The sequence below is a fragment of the Podarcis vaucheri genome (genome assembly GCF_965113315.1).
Source record: "Podarcis vaucheri genome assembly, chromosome: 13".
In the NCBI taxonomy this organism is placed as follows: domain Eukaryota; kingdom Metazoa; phylum Chordata; class Lepidosauria; order Squamata; family Lacertidae; genus Podarcis; species Podarcis vaucheri.
Genome location: NC_138751.1, coordinates 30386665 through 30406572, shown reverse-complemented (window position 1 = coordinate 30406572; position 19908 = coordinate 30386665). Strand labels below are relative to the sequence as shown.

The 19908-nt window shown below is 46.4% G+C and overlaps 2 protein-coding genes and 1 long non-coding RNA gene across 4 annotated transcripts in view; 2 read left to right on the top strand and 1 right to left on the bottom strand.

Moving 5' to 3' along the window:
- Nucleotides 1–19908, top strand: part of GJD3 (gap junction protein delta 3) — a 348483-nt gene that overhangs the window by 110373 nt on the left and 218202 nt on the right. The gene's annotated exons all lie outside the window — the stretch shown is intronic.
- Nucleotides 1–19908, bottom strand: part of RARA (retinoic acid receptor alpha) — a 194792-nt gene that overhangs the window by 94071 nt on the left and 80813 nt on the right. For both annotated transcript variants that reach the window (XM_082197309.1, XM_082197308.1), the window contains one exon: nt 18202–18692. In XM_082197309.1, the coding sequence (XP_082053435.1) occupies nt 18202–18379 (178 nt within the window). In that variant the 5' untranslated portion in view covers nt 18380–18692. The remainder of the gene's footprint in view (nt 1–18201; nt 18693–19908) is intronic.
- LOC309517330 lies at nt 871–8740 on the top strand. The gene is made up of 3 exons (XR_014213195.1): nt 871–3476; nt 4209–4354; nt 8512–8740. It is a non-coding gene; the product is annotated as an uncharacterized lncRNA (long non-coding RNA).

Genomic DNA, 19908 nt, shown 5'->3' with positions numbered 1-19908 from the left:
AGGGCCAAGTTCAGTGCCTTCTCTCTCTCTCTTTCTCTCTCTCTCTCTCTCTCTCTATATATATATATATATTAGGGTGTCCCACTGGTGTCTTAACACCAGCAGAAGATTGCTGCTATTGACGTAAAACCAAAGTTATGATTTCCATTGTGAACGATATGCATTTTAAGAGTTCATGCATGTTTATGACTGCCAATAAAATAAAAAACAAGACTGTATATTGCAAATTTCATAATTTTTTTGCTTGTTTATAGTTTATACAAAGAGTGAGCAATTTATGCTGCACACTGGGCGCAGTTATGGTTAGTCACGGCAGTGGTGTCCCGTTGTCGTTGTTGTCGTCCCTACGTACACACCCACACCCTACTGCTTTATACCTATGAGGGGCAGGCCCACATTTAAAGGGGCAGGCCTGCCGCCATCATTTCTCCTTTGCCCTGGAGCTATTTGCTCTGCAGGCACCTTTGTGCAGCAGCACATCTGCTCTCTGTTTGTGGCACACAGATACCAGCAGGGGGGCAAGGAGAAAGGAGATTTCTTTTTTTCTTTTCGCTGTGTGAGAGTGCTGGGATGGCAGAGGGGAGGGATCTTTTATCTTCCGTGTCTCCAAATGGCCAATTTACACTTGACAAGACAAGGGGGTTTGCATGAAGCAAAGAAATGGGCATAGCCAAGCAGTTGGGAAGGGACACACATACACAACACAGAGCCACAGAACAACTCCAATTCATCGACATGCTCCTGAATGTTTGGAGATGTGGGTTCCCCTTTCCATCGCCAACACGGGTATGCACAAAGAAAATACAGTGGTACCTCGGGTTAAGAACTTAATTCACTCCGGAGGTCCGTTCTTAACCTGAAACTGTTCTTAACCTGAGGTACCACTTTAGCTAATGGGACCTGCTGCTGCCACTGCGCCGCCGCCGTGCGATTTCTGTTCCCATCCTGAAGCAAAGTTCTTAACCCGAGGTACTATTTCTGGGTTAGCGGAGTCTGTAACCTGAAGCGTCTGTAACCAGAGGTACCACTGTACATGTGAGCTGCAAACCAGCCCTCATCCGGAAGGGGCAGCCATATAGCTAAGGAACTTAACAACCCAAGTCCCTTGCTCTCTTCCACTTGGCAGCAATTGCCCCACTGACTTAATTGGGTGAAATTTCGTCCACGTCTCCACTACACTGGAGGGCACGGAATGCCCTGCCAGATCTTACTCACCCCAATTCCCACTCTCATTTGCTCTACCCCCACCATACCCCCAGTAAAGCCAGTCTGCCAAACCCCCCGCCCCCATCCTCTGCCCTACACACACACACACACACACACACACACACACTTTGCAGACCCTTCGCGGCATGTTTGTGATTATCCCGGCCTCTTGTGATAAACGATGCTGTCAGGAATAAATTTAATCAGAAGCAGACAAGATTATTGTATTTATCACTTTTTACCGATCGGGCGGCTTCCAGGGGCCCAGAGGCAAGCAGACGCTGGAATGGGGGTGGGGGGAGTGGTGCTAAGTGAGGGGGGAACACCATAGGTTGAACAAAAGACACCATTAATAACCACCAAAGTCCTGGGGCATCGTGGAGGGAGGGAGGGGAGCAGTGAAGGCAAAAGAGCACCACATTTTTATTTACTTATTTATTTGGGGTGGTGGTGGTGTGAGCGTGTGCTATTTTGTCCATCTCTGTCATTTGTGCAGAGCGTGGAGTTTTTATCAAAGATTTTTATCATCCCAGCGTTACTCGCTCTAGGCTAAATTTATTTTACACATTGATTTAAAGGCATAATTAAGGTCTTGGGGGTCTCCCCCTCCTTCACACACACAAGGCTCAGTGGCATTATTTCTTCTTCTTTCCCCCTAACCAGCCCCCCCTCAAGACACCCCGCCAAACTAATCTTTCAATTTAAATAAGGAAAGCAACAATGGGAAGGGAGAAAACAGTCTGTGTGGATTTTCCTCCTCCATCTCAATTGCCAGCACAGGGCAAAAAAAGAAGATGGGGAGGGGATTTTATTAAGAAATATTTTTTACCACCTTTTAGGGTTAGCACCCCCCCAACACATCTTCCAACATATAAATCCCCAGTAGAAAATCAATAACAACATTTACAAACATAACACCGTAAGAAAACAATGGGGGGAGGCAGAAAGCAACAACATTCAGCCCACTGAAAAAGCAGACAAATAATTATACACTACAACAATGTAATTTAAATCCTCATTTAAGAGAAAGCAGTAAGGTAAGTAAGTAATGGGTCTTTAGAGCCCCGTTAAAGGCCTGCGGTAATGGGGCTTTGTGTATTTCAACTGGAATAGAGTTCCACAGGTGTGAGGCTACTGCCTATATCTCATGAAATTTAGCGATATTATTTTTAAACAGAAACTGTAATACTTCCTCAGAACTTTGGGGAGAGGATGCAGGCAATAAACTGAGCTCCGAATTCAAAACATACACCGTCATTTGTATGCATCAGTATCACTTATTAGAAGCCTTTAAATTGTGCAAAATACTTTAATAAATCTTTTTTTTGCCCGTCTCACAGCAGTCGTGTAATGCATCTGATTCATGCCACAACAGCTAAGCCAGCCTTTAAGGTGCTAGAAACTTCTTGCTTTTCCTGTTAGGAATTCTGGGACGATTCCCATTTTACAGGTATGGAAAACTGTGGCCAGGCCTCACCCACAGGAGTAACTAGCCAGATCAATTTTAACCCTCGGTTTCCCACAATCAAATCTCCACAGCACACTGCGAGACTTTTCATACGTTATGGTTTCTATATGGACAGCTAGCATTTGTTTTAAGCGTATATATATGTTTGTGAAGTATGAAGAGAGGAAAAGGGTGTTTGTGGGGTGAAGTATTCAGCGGCTTTGTACAGCTCAGGGGTAGGCAACCTGAGGCCCAGGGGCTGGATGAGGCCCAATCGCCTTCTCAATTCGGCCCGCAGACAGGCCGGGAATCAGCATGTTTTTACAAGAGTAAAATGTGTGCTTTTATTTAAAATGCATCTCTGGGTTATTTGTGAGGCGTAGGAATTCATTCATTATTATTTTTTCAAAATATAGTCCGGCCCACCACATGGTCTAAGGGACGGTGGACTGGCCCACGGATGAAAAGGGTTGTTGACCCCTGGTATAGTTATTTGAAAACATGCATATTTCTGAAAGACAACAGGGCAGGGTGAGGCTTGCTGTTAAATGTGCGCTGTGCGCACTACACAGTATTTGCACATAATGTGTGAAATGGCCCTGAGCATTCAGGCCTTGCCCGCTTCCGGTCCATCCTCAAAGTGGTAGCAACACTTAAGTCACAACATGAAAAAGTGGGTCTCAGGGAGAAAGACCCATGTCAGCTGTCAAGCAAGCAATCGTGGCACAGACCCCCTCAAGTGAAGAACACCACCAGAAAAACATGTCTGGCTAGGCTGGAGGAGACCAGGCACAAATCCCCCCTCAGTCAAGAAGATCATGAGGTGACCTTGGCCTAGTCTCTCTCAGTTTACCTCACAGCTTAACATACTCTAATTCCCCAAACCTCTCTAAATCTCACAGGGATGTTGTGAGGATATGAGGGGCAGGGGACAAGAACCACCTATGCCACCTTTCTGAGCTCCTTGGAGGAAGGATGAGATTAAAAAACAACAACCCATTACAGTTCTTTAGAGAGAAAAAGAACCCGACCAGACCATTTTAATAACTTTGATTTAAATGCCTCTCTATGCAAAGGTCTCGTGGTAGAAAGCTACAGGGCCAAAAAACACGACCCCGGGGCTCCTTTACGTGGCATTTCCCTACATATTTGATGATGGCACACATATATTCTGCTGCATAGCACACACCAACAAAAGCTGAGGTAATATGCAGACAGTATAAGGGCTTTTTTTAGCCGGGGGGGGGGCTGGCCCAGAACATATGAAGCAACAATAAAGTGCCTTTTCTATGCCCAGCCCTCCTGTCTGGAAATAGAGGGAGGCAGAACCTCCCTCAAAAATAACCCCATTTCTGGACTGTGGCATTGCAGACTGCAGGTAAGCAGGCTTGCATGGTTGAATGTTCGTAAATGCAAACACACACAAAGCAAAACCTTGTGCATAGGAAACTATGGTGTCAGGAAAAGGGTTCCAGCTCACTTTTATAGGCATAGGGAATGGTTTTGTATGGAGAACATCCTACTGCACAATTAATTACTGCCTGTTACAATTAAGGAACAGATCTACCACTACCACTCCATCTTAAGTTTGTGACAATGAGGTCTGAGTCAAAAGAGCACCCACGGGCATCACACTGCCTCTGAGGTCTTCCTCTGGCACCCGTGAAAATTTGGAGTCCACCCCACACCTTGTCGTGGCAGGTATGTGTGAAGATGCTTACCTTTTTCTCCCTTGAAAATGTCCAAAAGGAAAGCAGAGTGGTATGTTTGGCACCAGCTTGGCTGCAGGAATTGCAGGAAGGAGGAGTACAAACGATTCTACTCTTGATTCGTGCAGGGTTTGTTCTCCCAAAGACGTCCCAGAGATGTTTACTCCCGACGCCTTTCTCACAAGGCAGCGGAGGTTTAGGATGAGAGTTTTCCTTCTCCCTCCCCAGGAGGACAAGCCCCATCTGCCCCTCACTTCCCTCTACAGCATGTACATAAACCGCCTTCTTGACCGTTGGACCCACTATTGGTCTCGTCTGCTCAATCCGCCGGAGTCTACCTTTGAATGAAGGGACAAGTCCCAACTCACAAGGGTTTGAGAACCATCGTCTACTACCCTCACCTGGTCATTGTTGCATAGCGATATCTTCTAGGGGTCACAGATGAGAACTGAGTGTAGGGTGAGGACCAGAAGGAGCACAGCGTGTCCCCTGCCAGAGGTAATGCCCATCCCCTAATACCTGATACACTCCAGAAAGGTTGGCAACACCTGCTTTAAAGCAACTGAGAAACCACCTTTCTTTTCCTTTACATGCAATCCATTCCACTGACATACGCTCACAGATAGCATGTCATGTCCCACATGCTTGTACGTATTAAAGTGCTGTGTAATGACTGGCCTCTTATATAAGCTTTTTTTAAAAAAAAATATTAATAAAATAAAAAGCCCATATATTGCTTATACCTCTTCTGGGTTTTGCTAATTCCCAAAGACTTTCAGTCCAAAACTCGGTTGGATTGCTAGATGCCAGATTTCTATATTGCTTTTTTTAAAAAGCTTCTCCACCCACCCCTCCCATCTTCTTTAATTCTTCTGTTGTGTGTTTCTCTGGCATCTCTCTTTTGTTTTTGCTGGACCTTCATCACGGTCCCGACCCTGGACCTTATTTCCACTCATTTAATAAGGAAATGAAGGGAGGCCCAATCACCTTCCTATGAAAAATGGCTTTTTGCTTGCCTGAATTTGGGGGCAGGGTTCAAATTTACATTTGAAGCAATTTGAGCATGGGCAGAGGGCCTCCCTCCCACCCGCTACATAGCCATGGGAAAGGGTGCAAGGCTTTCAAAACAGGCAGGAGGTGCAGCGCTCCTTCTTAGAATTTATCCAGTGTCTCCATACTGCTTGGAAGTTTTTCTTTGCCCTCATGGAGTGGGGGGGGGGTAGAGGGGGAAAGAGGACCCAGCGGAAAAATATATCAAGTAACAGAATGCAAGGAGGGCCCCCACTGGTGAAGTGTTGGGGTGGGGGGGTGGAGAGGGAGAGAACCAATGCATAGCTCTGGGTCATGAAGGAGACTTTAATATGGGCGGCGGCAGGGGGGTGGGGTGGCGGGTGGAAGAAAGGGGTGCTTTGGTGAAAACAGCATCGAGCTAATCACAATGCAGAGGAGGAGGAAGAAATCACTCTGAGGAATTTTTGTGAGGTGGGAGAGGAGACATCATAAAGCCCATGTGCTTTTAATCAGCTCTATGGTTCAAGCCATGACCCCAGAAGTTTGCATCAAAGGCCAAATTTGGTAGAAGCAGAGGGAGTGTATGTAAGGGAATTTGGGGGCGGGGGAGGGGAAGAGAGGGGGGCCTGGGGAACTAGACATGGCAATTTATGAGAGCGGAGGGGGGCGCATTTCTGTGCACACACGTGCTGCATTAGGACCCAAAGCAGTTAGAGCAAGAGAGGGTTCCCTTCTGTTGTTGTTTTTTAAGAGAAAGAGATACTACCAGGTCCAGATTCCGGCAGAGGCCTATAGGCACAAGCTCTGGGATCCTACTGTCCCTTCTCAAAGGCACCAGCCTCTAGTCTCCATCCTCTTCCACCTCAAAACCCTATAAGTGTTGGTTCCCATTTATTCCACACACGCTCGCCCTTATCTGAAAGTCCAGCTTTCTTGGACCTCAACACAGAAAGTGCCCAGCACTGTCCTATTTGAAGAAGTGTGCATGCACACGAAAGCTCATACCAATAACTAACTTAGTTGGTCTCTAAGGTGCTACTGGAAGGAATTTTTTTATTTTATTTTATTTATTTTATTTTGTTTCGACTACGGCAGACCAACGCAGCTACCTACCTGTAACTTGCACTAACCATCAGACTCTTCCCAGTACCCTGGCCTCAAAGTAAGAGGACATAACCTAGGAAATCAAACAGAAGTCCCGGGATAGAAAGGGGCCTCATCCCCTTCCTCTAAAAACCAATGCCCTATAACAAAAACCTATTGTTTCTGAGGGAAAGGATCAGCCTCTTCCATTGCTGAACTACTCCCAAAACTAGAAATTCCTCCTTTAAACCCAGCGCTTCTTTGCCAATTCTTAGCGGCGCTGGCCTTTTGGACAAAACAGGGTGGGTGGGTGGAGAAAGCCCTATTTTCTTATCCATGTTAAATGGATAACGCGAGCCCAGTCCAGTGGCAGAACATCCTCTCCACTCATAATGCAAGTCCTGAGGCAGAAGTTTGGGGAAGGGGGCTGCTGCAATTTGGTTACTAAAATGGTCAGGGCGCAGTACGTTCTATCTTCCATTCTTTCATGCAGCCAGTGATGAAAATTACACAAAACCAAGTCTGCAAAACAGGGCGGAAAGCTCCCGCTTCACTTACCCAACCACATTTCGCCCTTCTGCTTGTTGTGAGGTTGCCAACTGCTTTGCCCCCGCTGGAGTCCTGCAAGGACTTCCTCCTCTGCTTACCAGAAGTGATAAACCTCTTCCACCATGCCCCACTGTCTCACAGCTTGCTAGCTGCCAGTGACCACACCCAGCTAAACCAGACTTTTTCCTCCCCCCCCCCCGCAACCCCCACCCCCACCTGCTATTGTGCCTTATTCGCTGTTAATTAAAACAAGGCCTACTTCACTACATCCGTATTAACTGGATCCAGCCGGGCTGTTAATGTGGCAGAGGCATAAACACTGCAATTATCAAATAAAGGCAGTTTGGAACGGGCGGGGGGGGGGGGCAAGGCCTGCATCAGGTGTTGCACTGAAATTACATGTACTTTCCCCTACTATCTTCCACCCCACTAATAAAAAAACCCCCAAACACCTTCTTCCATGGCAAGCCATAAACACAAGTTAGGAAAAGCTACTTCCAATGTGACGAATGCAGCAGCTCCCTTAGATGGAAGGGAGTTTACACAATTTTTGTGTGTAAAATTGTGTGAGTGTGCAGACTGTTTTGTAAAACAGGCCGATTCCAGATTCCAAGAATGATTTGGAGGTGGGGGGACATTAACAAGATGGGAAGAGATGTAAACAAACGAAATACTTTATTGCGGCATGAGCAGTGTTTGGATTTGCATCCCTCACCATTAGGCAGGAGAGACCTAGGTGCGCCTGATAAAGGGTGGGGGTAGGCCTCACCTTAAGGGACGAGGGTGGCGCTGTGGGTTAAACCACAGAGCCTAGGACTTGCCGATCAGAAGGTCGGCCGTTCGAATCCCCGTGACGGGGTGAGCTCCCGTTGCTCGGTCCCTGCTCCAGCCCACCTAGCAGTTCAAAAGCACATCAAAGTGCAAGTAGATAAATAGGTACCGCTCCGGCGGGAAGGTAAACGGCATTTCCGTGCCCTGCTCTGGTTCGCCAGAAGCGGCTTAGTCATGCTGGCCATGTGACCCGGAAGCTGTACGTCGGCTCCCTCGGCCAATAAAGCGAGATGAGCGCTGCAACCCCAGAGTCGATCACGACTGGACCTTATGGTCAGGGGTCCCTTTACCTTTACCTAGGTCTCACTAGGATTTCCTGCTTACTATTAGGAAGCAGGGCAGCTACCTCAAACAACAGATGCTGGGTTTTTTGCGGGGGGGGGGCAGTGGCAGATGTCCCCTTCAACCCTTCCCCCAGCTATTTCCCTGGAAGATGCTGCCCAGTCCCCAGTGCTCATGAAAGGTCCAGATTGGCAGCTTCTGTGCATGGGTTGGGAGCAGGAGGACACATCTTGCCCTTCACCCTCAGGTGGAAAAATATTTTGGGTTGGCCCTGCTCAGGTGCCCAACTATTGGGGACATGACCTAAATGAGGAAAGGGACATTTTTTTAACTGACATTCTACTGCACCCGATCCTATCCTGCTTTCTAAACTGTTACTTCATCCATTTAAAGGTGGGCATTGGCATCCAAAAGAGGTTCTGGGAGGAAGCCCTGGTTTCTATTGAGGTTTGAACTGACAGCACCTCATGACTCCACCAGTGAGTCTGTGGAAGAAGACATGAGAGGAAGTGGTATAGAAATTCAGGGCTCCTCAAAACTCAAATGCACACCTGTTGGAGGAAGGGAGGGAGGAAGTGAAGAGAAGAAGAAGAAGAAGAAGAAGAAGAAGAAGAAGAAGGAGGAGGAGGAGGAGGAGGAGGAGGAGGAGGAGGAGGAGGAGGAGGAGGAGAAGGAGAAGAAGAAGAAGAAGAAGAAGAAGAAGAAGAAGAAGAAGAAGAAGAAGAAGAAGAAGAAGCAGCAGCAGCAGCAGCAGCAGCAGCAGCAGAAGCAGCTATAAAGACCACCTGCAACCCAATTTTTAACGTCAAGGCTCTGAAACAACAACAACAGTTTGATTATTTGTACCCTGTCCATCTGACTAGGTTGACTCAGCCATTCTGGATGGCTTCCAGCATACATAAAAACATAATAATGCATTAAACACTCAAAGCTTCCCTATACAGGACTGCCTTCAGTTGTCTTCTAAATGTTGTATAGTTACTTAGCTCAACATTTTATGGGAAGGCGTTCCACAGGGTAGGTGCCACTACCGAGAAGGCCCTCTGCCTTGTTCCCTGTAACCTCACTACAGTGGTACCACTGGTTGCGGACGGAATCCGTTCCGGAGGTCCGGTTGGATCCTGAGGTTTCCGCAATCTGAAGACCGCTTTTGTGCATGCACGCGCAGTGAAACCCGGTCAAATACTTCCGGGTTTGCCGCTTTTGCACCCTGAAGTTTACGTAACCAGAGGGTTACAGAACCAGAGGTACTACTGTACTTGCAATGAGGGAACTGCCAGAAGGCCCTTGGAGCTGGATCTCAGTGATGATGGGGATGGAGATGGAAAGCAGAGCCTCTGAGCACGTGCAAAGTGTCTTCATGTCACCTAGTTAAACCAGTCATTGCTATTTCCAGGGCAAAAGATGTTAATTTGTGCAACCTCTCGGTTGTGAAACTGCACATGCGAAAACACCCCCAAGTACATCTTGGGCCCCATAAGAAGTGGGCACCATGCCAGCGCAACTTGGAGCCTTGAGGCAAAAGGAACCAGTCTTGTCAGCTCTGGGAAAGCTGAGGTGGGTGAACTTTGCCCCACTGAGCAAATGCTAAGAATGTGCTAGACAGAGCAGGCAAGTAGGTGGAGAGAAGGGCAGGGAGCCAGGATTCAGAGAGAATTCCCTGACCTGAGATTCCAGGCTGGGAGGAGGGGAGTCTAATGGCATTTGCGGGGTGAAAGGGAGCAGCTAGGAAGCATGTGAATCGTGGCCTTCTGCAGCACACTGGACTTAATTTAAGAACTGTTTCCCCAAAGTTATGCACTGAATTCCTGAGGCTATTTGGTGCTTACAGGCTAATGCTGCTTCAACAGTCCTCCAGAATCTGAGCCCTTGCCTGTTGCACATTGTATTTGAGAACCAGCACTACATGAATTCTATTCAATGTGTTCTAATGAGAATATGCAAATTGAGGCACTATCCCTTTGTAAAAAAATCCCTCTCAAAATCAACCACAGCCAGGATACATCAAAGTTCATGCCAAGCCCTAGAACATGCAGAAGCTCATGTTCTCAATGCGTCTGGCTGCACACAGGACGGAATAACCCCTGGGAATCAGCAGGAGTCCCAGATCCAATGGCACAAGTCCCAGGCAGTCCAACTTAGGGGTACCCACATCAGCCAATATATTTCACATCCACCCACTCTGGGCCTCCTCATTCATTGAACATGGCTCTCCCTGGGATGCAGTCCTAGAAGCTGCTTGGTAGGTCTGCAGCTTCTGCTATATAGTCCAAGCTAAGGTGGGCTAGAGGGAAGCAGACAGGCAAGAGAACTGAGAAGGGACTAGCTTCCATACCTCACACCAGACCAAACAGGTGTAAGTATCAGCTGTGACCAAGAAATGGCTCTTTCCACTTCTCCTGTGCCTAGAAAGCAGGGTCAGGGCAGCCTTCCGCTTGCCCCCTGCTTTCTAGCCATCCGCCTGAGCGGTTTTGCCTTTGCCCTGCCACCCTCCCTCTCTGGAAAACCCGTTCCTTCTTGCTAAATCAGAGCAAACATCAAGAGGCAGGGCAAGCAGACGTGTGTGGATGAGGTTTGAAGAATGTAGCATTTCCCACAGAACGAATAGAAACCCAAATTCTAGATTCGATTACAGGGATTTAAGTGCTGGCTGCATTTCCTCAAGAACAGAATGCACATAACACACGAGGTTTTGAAAACCCACATTTATCCACACTTGACAGTCACACTTTACGTTTTCAAGTGCATGCTTAAATATCGTAGGGATGCACTTAAAAAACGGAATGTGAATTCACCTCTTTATTGACCATGCCAGAGGTCTTTATAGGTAGCAACCTGGAAAGCAGAGAACGACCTGCATTTAGCAGGGGTTTTTTGTTTTTTGTTGTTTTTGTTGTGTTTTTTTTGATAAAGCACTTTAACCAATTTTGAGATTTGGCCTTCTCGCTCCGTGTGCTTGCTGTTCTGTTAACTAAATCAATCTGGGTCTAAAGTTTGCTTTAATGTATACGGTTTGACATGGATGTTGTCCTGACGATTATTTTGCTTTTAGTTTCAACGTTTTAAACTCTATTACTGTCATCAAGGCTATTTTGTCAGTGCCTTTGTTTATTTTTCAATTGCACTTGTGCTTGAAACGAAACACTTAACCAAAAGCTGAGTTTTTAAACATACACAAAAACACAAACATGCTAATTTTCTTGGTCCCATACCTCGCCGAGCAGACCTGAAATCTTACTCCATCCGCAAACTGGACAGATTAAATTCAACATCAAAAACAGAAAAAGCACCCATGGATGAGGATAAGTGAAACCTAGGAGTCCCAGCTCCTTATCCTACTCGCCTTCCCAACTCTACATGCAAATGGCTGAAACAGAACCAAAGAATCTTGACCCTCAAACAGAGGGCAACAGAGGTGAGTGATCAACACAGGCTCTCACTTGAGAGCCCCTACCAAACACCCCCTCCCAAACTGCGCCTCCTTGGCCTCAGCATATGTCAAGAGGTTTGTTTATTCCTTTTAAACCTTTGTTTCCTGTTATTCAAGTTATTTATAAAAAGGGCTCTCTTGCCTGGAAAGTGGAGAGGGGAGTAGATAGAGAAAAATAAGAGTGAATCAAAGAGAAATGTTAAAAAGGAGGTGGGGGAGGAGGGGGAAGAGAAGAGGAGGAGGAGGAGGAGGAGGAGGAGGAGGAGGAGGAGGAGGAGGAGGAGGAGGGATGGATTCTATTCAAGCTATTCTTCCAAGGTTATCCAAAATACAGGCTCCTCCATGCTTCCCATCCTGTAGAACAGGGAGATATGCCATTTGAGCCTCTGACCCCACAGGGCATAGCAAAACACAACGCCAACCCAACACCAACAGGAAGGGGAGAGAAAATAAACGATCAGCAAGAGATACAGCTTCTTCATAGAACTGTAGCGTTGGAAGGGATCCAGAGCATCATCCAGTCCCACCCCCTACAATGCGGGAATCTCAACACAAGGTTCCCCATCCAATCTGAAACCATACCAGACCCTGCTTAGCTTTGCGAATGTGTTGGCAGTTTTAATGCTGTACCACTTGCTGCCATGGATGCAGTTAATAAAGGACCCCCCCAAAATCCGTAAGCAAGACATATGCCAAAACACACTTCCCTTCCTAGCTCTAAAATGAAGCGGGCCTGTGCTCCTCTGGGAAATGCAGATTTCCAGGGGCAAAAGCTGTTGGCTGGTACTATTCAGCATAGAGATGCTGATGTGCCCCTACAATAAGCACGATTAACACTGGATGTCTCCTTTTATTCTTCGTGGTGGGGTTCACAAGGAATATGTAGCCTCCCACTCCCACAATGTCCCCAAGCGCACCCTTTTATCTTTTCCTCCGACAAACATGAATGACCCACTGGGGAAGAGTAAAAGCACAGAGCTTTGGGGTGAAAACTGTGTTAGGAGCAAAAAAACCCTAACCCCCCTACTGGGGATGCCACAAAGGGGTATGCACAAGATGGGTGGGTTTGCATGCAGAAGACATGCAGGGTTTTCTTATACATGCCCAGGATCACTGCAATATATAAGCCTCAGTCTCCAAAGCAGACAGTACGCTCCAAACACACACCAACACCACAACTGAATTCTTACCATTTATATATAGTAATTTAAATGTTCAAAACACGTCAACTGAGTTAGTTAGTCAGTAAATCCTTGCAGCAACCTTATAAAGGAAGGGAAGCGTCATTCCCATATTGCAAGCAGAATATTGGCTGGCCTTAAGAGTCAGCAAAGAAGGAGGCTAATTTCTACAAGGATGCTAAAATACCCTTGCAATATGTCCTGTCTAGCCATATGGAATAAGCTGCGCAGACACCAAGTTGTTCCTGAGAGGTCCTCCTCCAGGTACCTCTGCTGTCTCAATTGAGGTGGAGAGCAGTGGGGGAAGAGGGATTTTGCAGTTGCGGTGGGACCCCTTATTGAACTGTCCCCCTAGGAATGTTCAGCTGGCTTCTAGTCTTTAATGTCTTTAAGGCAGCAGGTTGCAGCGACTGCAGTTGCTTGCAAAAGATACAAGGGTTTAATCCGTAGCACCCCTGGCTAGGGCTGGGGAAGACTCCTGCCAATGTAAACAAAGCTCAAGCTAGATATAGGAAAGACCATTTCACTCCCCCCTGCTGTCAACCTCTGATGAATCTCTTATTTTGCTGACACTGTTTTACTGTTGATGGACGGTATATTGATTGATGTTCTATTGTGTCTTAGAAGATCTATTATAAACCTCCCTGGAAATTTATAATTTAATGGCAGTATTTAAAGTGCTTTAAATAAATACATACTTAAAATATTGATTAAAATAGTAGTATTTAAAAATAAGGACAACTGGCTTGCAGAGCTTGAAAGAAACAAGTGAAGTTTGCTCTGAGATTGTAGGATGCTTGGCTTGCAACAATTCTGCATTGGGTACATCCTTAAGATTCCTTCGGAGCCTGCAATCAACATTTTTACAAGAACACCAAACGTGGTCACAGTACATCCTGGCTCCCCTCCAGAGGAAATCAACCATACAAAGCTTGCCTTGAACTTTATACTGCTTAGAAAGTTGTGGTTGGGTTTTTTTAAAGCCTAGTGTCTGCAAAAACGTGAAGTTTCACTCCTAATGACGACAGCTTTTTCTTTTTAAAAATAGATGTTTCTAGTCCTTAAGACTGCAAAGATAAGCTTGGAAAGGTGTAGGTGATGCCTGGTAACACGTGTGTTTTTTTTGGGGGGGGACGGGGACGGCTGAGCAAGATTTCCATGCATCAGGAATTTGAAATTCAATATCCCACATACCGTAGTTCCTTGCTCCATCCCATAATGAGTAGTGGAGAGTATTTAAAGTAAGCAAATAAAAAAAACTTATAAAGTTTACAGGTTTCAAGATTCTGCTTTCCTTCCTGCAAAATCTGCAATGTTTTGTAGCTAAGGTTATTCACAACCTCCCTGTATATATCCTTAGACCAGGGGTCAGCAACCCACGGCTCCGGAGCCGCATGTGGCTCTTTTACACCTTTGCCGCGGCTCCGGGGCGGATACTAGCGAGGGGAGGAGGCGCATTGTGTGCCCCGACACTCCCCACTGGTTTAAATGTCACAATGGTTTTGCGGCTCCCAGTTTTTTTTCCCTTCAGCCCAAGTGGCTCTTTTTGTCTAAAAGGCTGCAGACCCCTGCCTTAGACTGAAAAATGGATTGTTGGGGACACAAACATCAGCCTCTCCTATAAACCTGCAGTGGCACTCGGGATGTAATCTTTCTCCATCTGTAAATTGGAACCACCACTGTCTCCTCCCATTCACAGGTTTGCTATGAGGATGAACAAGAAACTACGTAAAGCCTCGTGCTGTATAATACTTTTTTTAGTTTACTCATACTAAAAATGAGTTTGGGAGCAACAAATGTACAAGGAAAGGGGTCCAAGGACTTGGAAGGATCAGAGAAAATTTCAGAGAACCTTGTGGAGCACTAAACCCCCACCCCAACCCAAAACGCAAACAAAAATAGCTTCAGTTATTGGCTAAATACCCCCACTTTTCTTCTTCAGAAACGTTTTGGATTAGAAGCATTTTCTTCATCCAAGATGCTAAGAGTAGCGATTCCCCAATCAAAGGAATTCTAGGGAACCACTGCATTGTTTGAAGCACACAACATTTGTTAGAAAAAATATGGAAGGGGATGCAAGAGTCAAGAGCAGAGCTCAGGAGCTGCCTCAAAGCATATAAAGACTGGGGGGCTCCTTCATTGCCTCTTGATTTGCTGGCAAAGCAGCAGCTCACTCAACTCCTGTTTTTTTTAATTTCCTGCCTAGTTGCAAAATGATGTTCCTTGCCCTCCGGCTCTACAGCTTCTCCCAAGTTGCATCACCAGTTACATTGAGAGAGATGCAGCATGTGCCAAAATCTGGGGGGCTGGAAGGGGGGGTGGGTAGGTTCAGTGGGTGCACCATCATACTGAAGGGAAGAGATGTTTTGTTAGTAGTTTTCAACCCACATGCTGCGCGCAAGGATACCTCAAAGCTCAGTTATTCACAAGTCTTCATGGCAGGACCCCAAAGAAATCTATTACCTCCTATTTGGATTGGAGGGAGGGAGAGGGAGTTGCTAGTCTACTGGGCGTTCGGCCATGTTAAGAAAAACAGGTGTAGAGCTCAGGGGCACACAATATATATAATTCCCATGACACTTGCATGAGATCTAAGTTTCTAGTTCTGATGGTTATAGGGACAAGTTGGGGGTGGGTGGGAAACGAGACAAGGAAAAACAGCAATCAGACAGAAGGAAGCAATTACGCAGAGAGCAGAAATATTTTCACAGCTCCAACGTTTTTGTAGGGCTGACTTGAGTTTTCTGTGTTCAAGGATGGCGATTTGAGGATTAAGTTGTCAGCCTTGAATTGGGCGCAAGAGCACAGAACCTGGTAGGCAACCCAACGTTAAATGAAAAGCTAAATTTTAAAGGGATCTTTTTTTATTTAAAAAAAAATAGATTGAAAAAGACACCTTTCATTAATATTATAGAATGGTAAACGAATCTGAAGTTCAAGACTTCACTCTCGACCTCATTTCCATCTCCATCTCCCTCCACACTTTAGCAGTCAATTGCGAGGACATAGAAAGCAAGCGCATTTCGCCTGGTTGTCCCGGGGTGGGGTTGACAGCACTATCACCCCACACAGCCAATCTAGGAGAGCTCAAGCCTGCTCTGCACCCCTTTTCTGAGGTGTATTCCACAATTTTACTGCACAGGTGAGAGGCGTGGTATTGAGAGGAGCAGCCTACGTCTCCCAAGAAATTCAGAGTTAAGTTTTAAGGGCTTCAGAAGATAGGAGACAGAAACAATGCCACTTGAAATTTAAGGCACTGGAGACAGGATGAATGCATCCCTGAGCAATATTTCCAGGAGTCAGGAAAGAGGGCTTCCAAGTCTGCATGTCTTTTACTGTCTCCATGACTCTCAACAGTACGAGTTCTGCAACCAGAAAGTGAATATTTGGGGGGGGGGGAGAGTTTCTTACCAAGCACAATATTTACTGGTCTCAGAATTGAGCTTGCCTTGGTATGGATTATCTTTGTGCAGTAGTTTGAATTTGTTGTTGTTGTTTTTAAAAGAAAAACCATATAAAAGGTAGCAGGTTTTCAGTATTCCATATGTAGCCCAGGAGCAAGCAGTATCTAAGAGTGGAGAACGACAACAACAAATTCAATTTTGGCTTTCTTTCACCTGTTTTCCCCGGGGGGAAACCATCTTGAAAGCGTCTAATTGTCGTGCAACAGTTGACGGCGGGTCCTTTTGGACAAGCATCCCGTGCAAGTCATGTGACCCGCAAGAGACCATGGCGCCCCAAAACGCACGTTTTTGGACACCACGATCTTACACATTTTGGAGCATCTCCAAAATGAGATGTCCCATACAGTTGATGGGTATGTGCCACAGAACCCCTGGGTGGGTTATGCAGACCTCCCCCCCGGGGTCCATGGACCACCAATTGGAAACCACTGTCTTATAGCACTGGTTTAGGTGGAGGAACCCAAGATCAAATCCTCTCTCAGTTATGAAGCTCACTTGGCGAGTCACTGACTCTCAGTCTAATCTACCTGGAAGGGTTGTTGTCAGTTCACAACATCGGTTCACATTCCTTGGAGGAAGGTGGGGTGCAAATTGTAATAAATAGATATGTAATCATGGGAGTGTCGAGATGTTTAGCAGGGCTGCCTGCCCAAATATTCATACGCATATAATACATCAATTATTGTATCTTGGTGCTGAAACTTGGATAGAAGCCCAAAGAACCTTGTTTTCAAAACTTAATGGAGTATCAAACACGCTTCACAGTCAAAATAAAAAATTCCTGAACGTGTTGGAAGAGCCTGGGCGTGTGTCAAGTCACATGACTGTGGATTTTATGGACAAGTTGGCAAAGTTTGCTGTTATTTAATTTCCGAATGTTGAAACAGCTCAACTGTTATAATCTCGATTTTTAGGTAAACATTAAAGCGGGGGGTGGGGGGGGGAGAGATTAGAACTCCAAAATGTTAAGCGTTGTCTTTTCAAAAGCTAGAAAGTGCGCCAAGCTTCAAAAACTTTGCGTTATGTTTTCATGCCAAATTTAGTAGAGGCCTGGGAGCATCAAGACACAGCTTCACGGGGTCTCTGGATGAAGGGGAAGAACGCTACAACCAACCAAAAGAAATGGCCAAGAAGAGACCATTCTACGAAGAGTAAAAATAAGTGTTTAAGATAAGACACAGCACCCGCTCTGTTTTGTCACCTGCACTTTAGACTTCTGGCCTTCCAAATATAGAGAACTACAACTTCCATCAAACCCGGCCAGCATTGCCAATGATCAGGGACAATGGGAGTTGTAGTCCGCAACATCTGGAGGGTAGCACACCAGCTACCCCTGCGAAGACCAACATTCTGGTAAGTTGAATACTGGAATTGACCTTGCCTCTCTCCTAACATGCCAAGTGGGCTATCAGCTTCTTTTTTAAAAAAGTTTTAAAGAAACACATGTTTCTTCCACTACAGATCTACTCTTGGTTGTCTTCCCCACATTGCACTTACCCCAGAATCATGAACAATTTTTTTTAAAAAAGTAGCAAAAGTGCTCTGGAGGCCAGAAAGTGCGAAGTTTCACTGCTTTATATCAGTCAGACTATTTGCCCATCTAAGCTAGTATTGCCTACTCTGAAAGGCAGCTCTTCTCACATCACCCTGACACCTGTCAATCTTGCCTGGAGATGCAGGCGACTTGAACCTGGAACCTTCTGCATGCACAGCCCATGTGTGCGCATGTTGGTGACGCAAGCGTGGCATAAGCTTACCTCGCCACCCCCATCCCAAAATTAAAGCTGTCCCTCCTAGAAAACTCACAGAGCCAGCTTTTCCCCCAAAAAACCCCAGCAAACTAAGACAGGGAAAGAAAGGTGCATTCTGCGAAATGCAGCGTGGCAGCTTTCAAAACTGGCCCCCGCTGCTCTAAACCTGTTGCCTTTGCACCAAGTGAATCCATCTCTCTCACACATTGCACACATTGCGCCCACCAGCCCCTGACTCTTGACCGTAGGGTACTTACTGGCTGGTGATGGCGTGCTGTACCCGCTGACCGGCAGCTGGTGTTGCATCCCTGGCAGAGCTCCTGGAGGTGAAAGGCCCCCGATCATGTGTGGAAAGAAGAATGCATAGTGTGGGACTGGGTAGCTGTTGAGATGCCCGCTCCCCGGCGTGGAGCAGGAGCTGCTGTTGCTCGCCATGGCTGGTACACTCCGCAGGCCTGATCCTCGGGCAAAGGGATTCACATAGGGGCTGAGTAGGGAGCAATCGCCATTGAAGCCTTATTCATCCAGGACCGCCAACGATTCAATTCGGCGTCAATGCAGCCTCCCCTTTCCAAGGGGCCAGGCAGGGGCACGCAGCACGTTCCGTCCGCGGGTTGACTGCTCAGGCAAGAAGGAGCAAGCGCAGAGGCTTCAAAGGTGATCTCCTGCAGTTCCCTCTTGAGTCAGGCCCTCCAAAGCGGGCATGTAGGGGAAGGCAAACAGGTCCACTCCCAAGTCAGAGCCGGAGCTGTAAACACAGAAGGGTGAAAAGTGAGCAAGGCACAGGCATTGCATGTATGTTCGCGTTTATTACATTTACAAACTACCTCTTCTTCCACAAGAACCTTCTGAGGTAGGCTAGGCTGAGAGATGGTGACTGGCCTAAGGTCAGCTTCATGGCCGTGTGGGGATTTGAACCCTGCTCTCCCAGATCCTAGTCCAACATTCTAACCATTGCACCACACTGGCAGGAACCTCTGGCAATTATGAAGAAATGGTCCCCCAGAACCCCCCCCCCATTTTTTGCACCAGCTAGGGATCACCTTCTTGCTTTACTTCAAAGATAAATGCAAGGCAACCTTGCAATTCTAAGTATCTTGAATTGCATTTCCCTGTAGATCAGATTCTGGAGCCCTCTAGATATCTGCTGGACCAAAGCTCCCATCACCCAGCCTAATCACTGGCAATGCTGGTTGGGACTGGTGGGAGTTGCAGTTCATCATGATTTGGAAGGTATCTGATCCAAAAACCCATCTTGGACAGCATCCTGACCCCACAGTGGCCCATCAGCCACAACAGGATGCTGTCCAAGCAGGGCATGAGTGCTGTAGGCCTCCCAACTGTCTTCCCCAATCCTGGAGGCACACAGCCTTCATGATTAGCCGCTCTTAAGATACTACATTGGTTCAGATGTTGTCTGGCAAACATAGTTAATCCATGCATTTTAATTAAGACAACACATGTGAATTTGTTTCTAAAAACTTTATATAGATATATATAGATATATAGAAAGAACTTGAGGCACAAACCATAACAGAGCCTCTTCGAACTCTATGATTCTATAAAATAGACCCTATGTTACCTTAGTTGTAGAAATATTTGGGGTGACACACACACACACGAAGCTGTCAGTGAGGACAATATTGAGCAAACTGACTGGTGTGACTCAGTAAAAGATAGCTTCTGATGTTCCTATACACACACCCCTTATGCCGCTAAGTGCAAAATAAATAAAATTTAAGGGGCCTGAGTGTTTAATCTAACTTAAGCCCCAGTGCTATTTTTGTTGATACATCAGATTTGCCTTTTTGGTATCTCTCTGCTCTGCTGTGCTTTTCCTCTGTCTTGATCCAAAATAATGACCACACACTCTCCCTCAATAGTGCTCTGATGGTGTTTCCTGCTTGGCAGGGGGTTGGACTCGATGGCCCTTGTGGTCTCTTCCAACTCTATGATTCTATGAT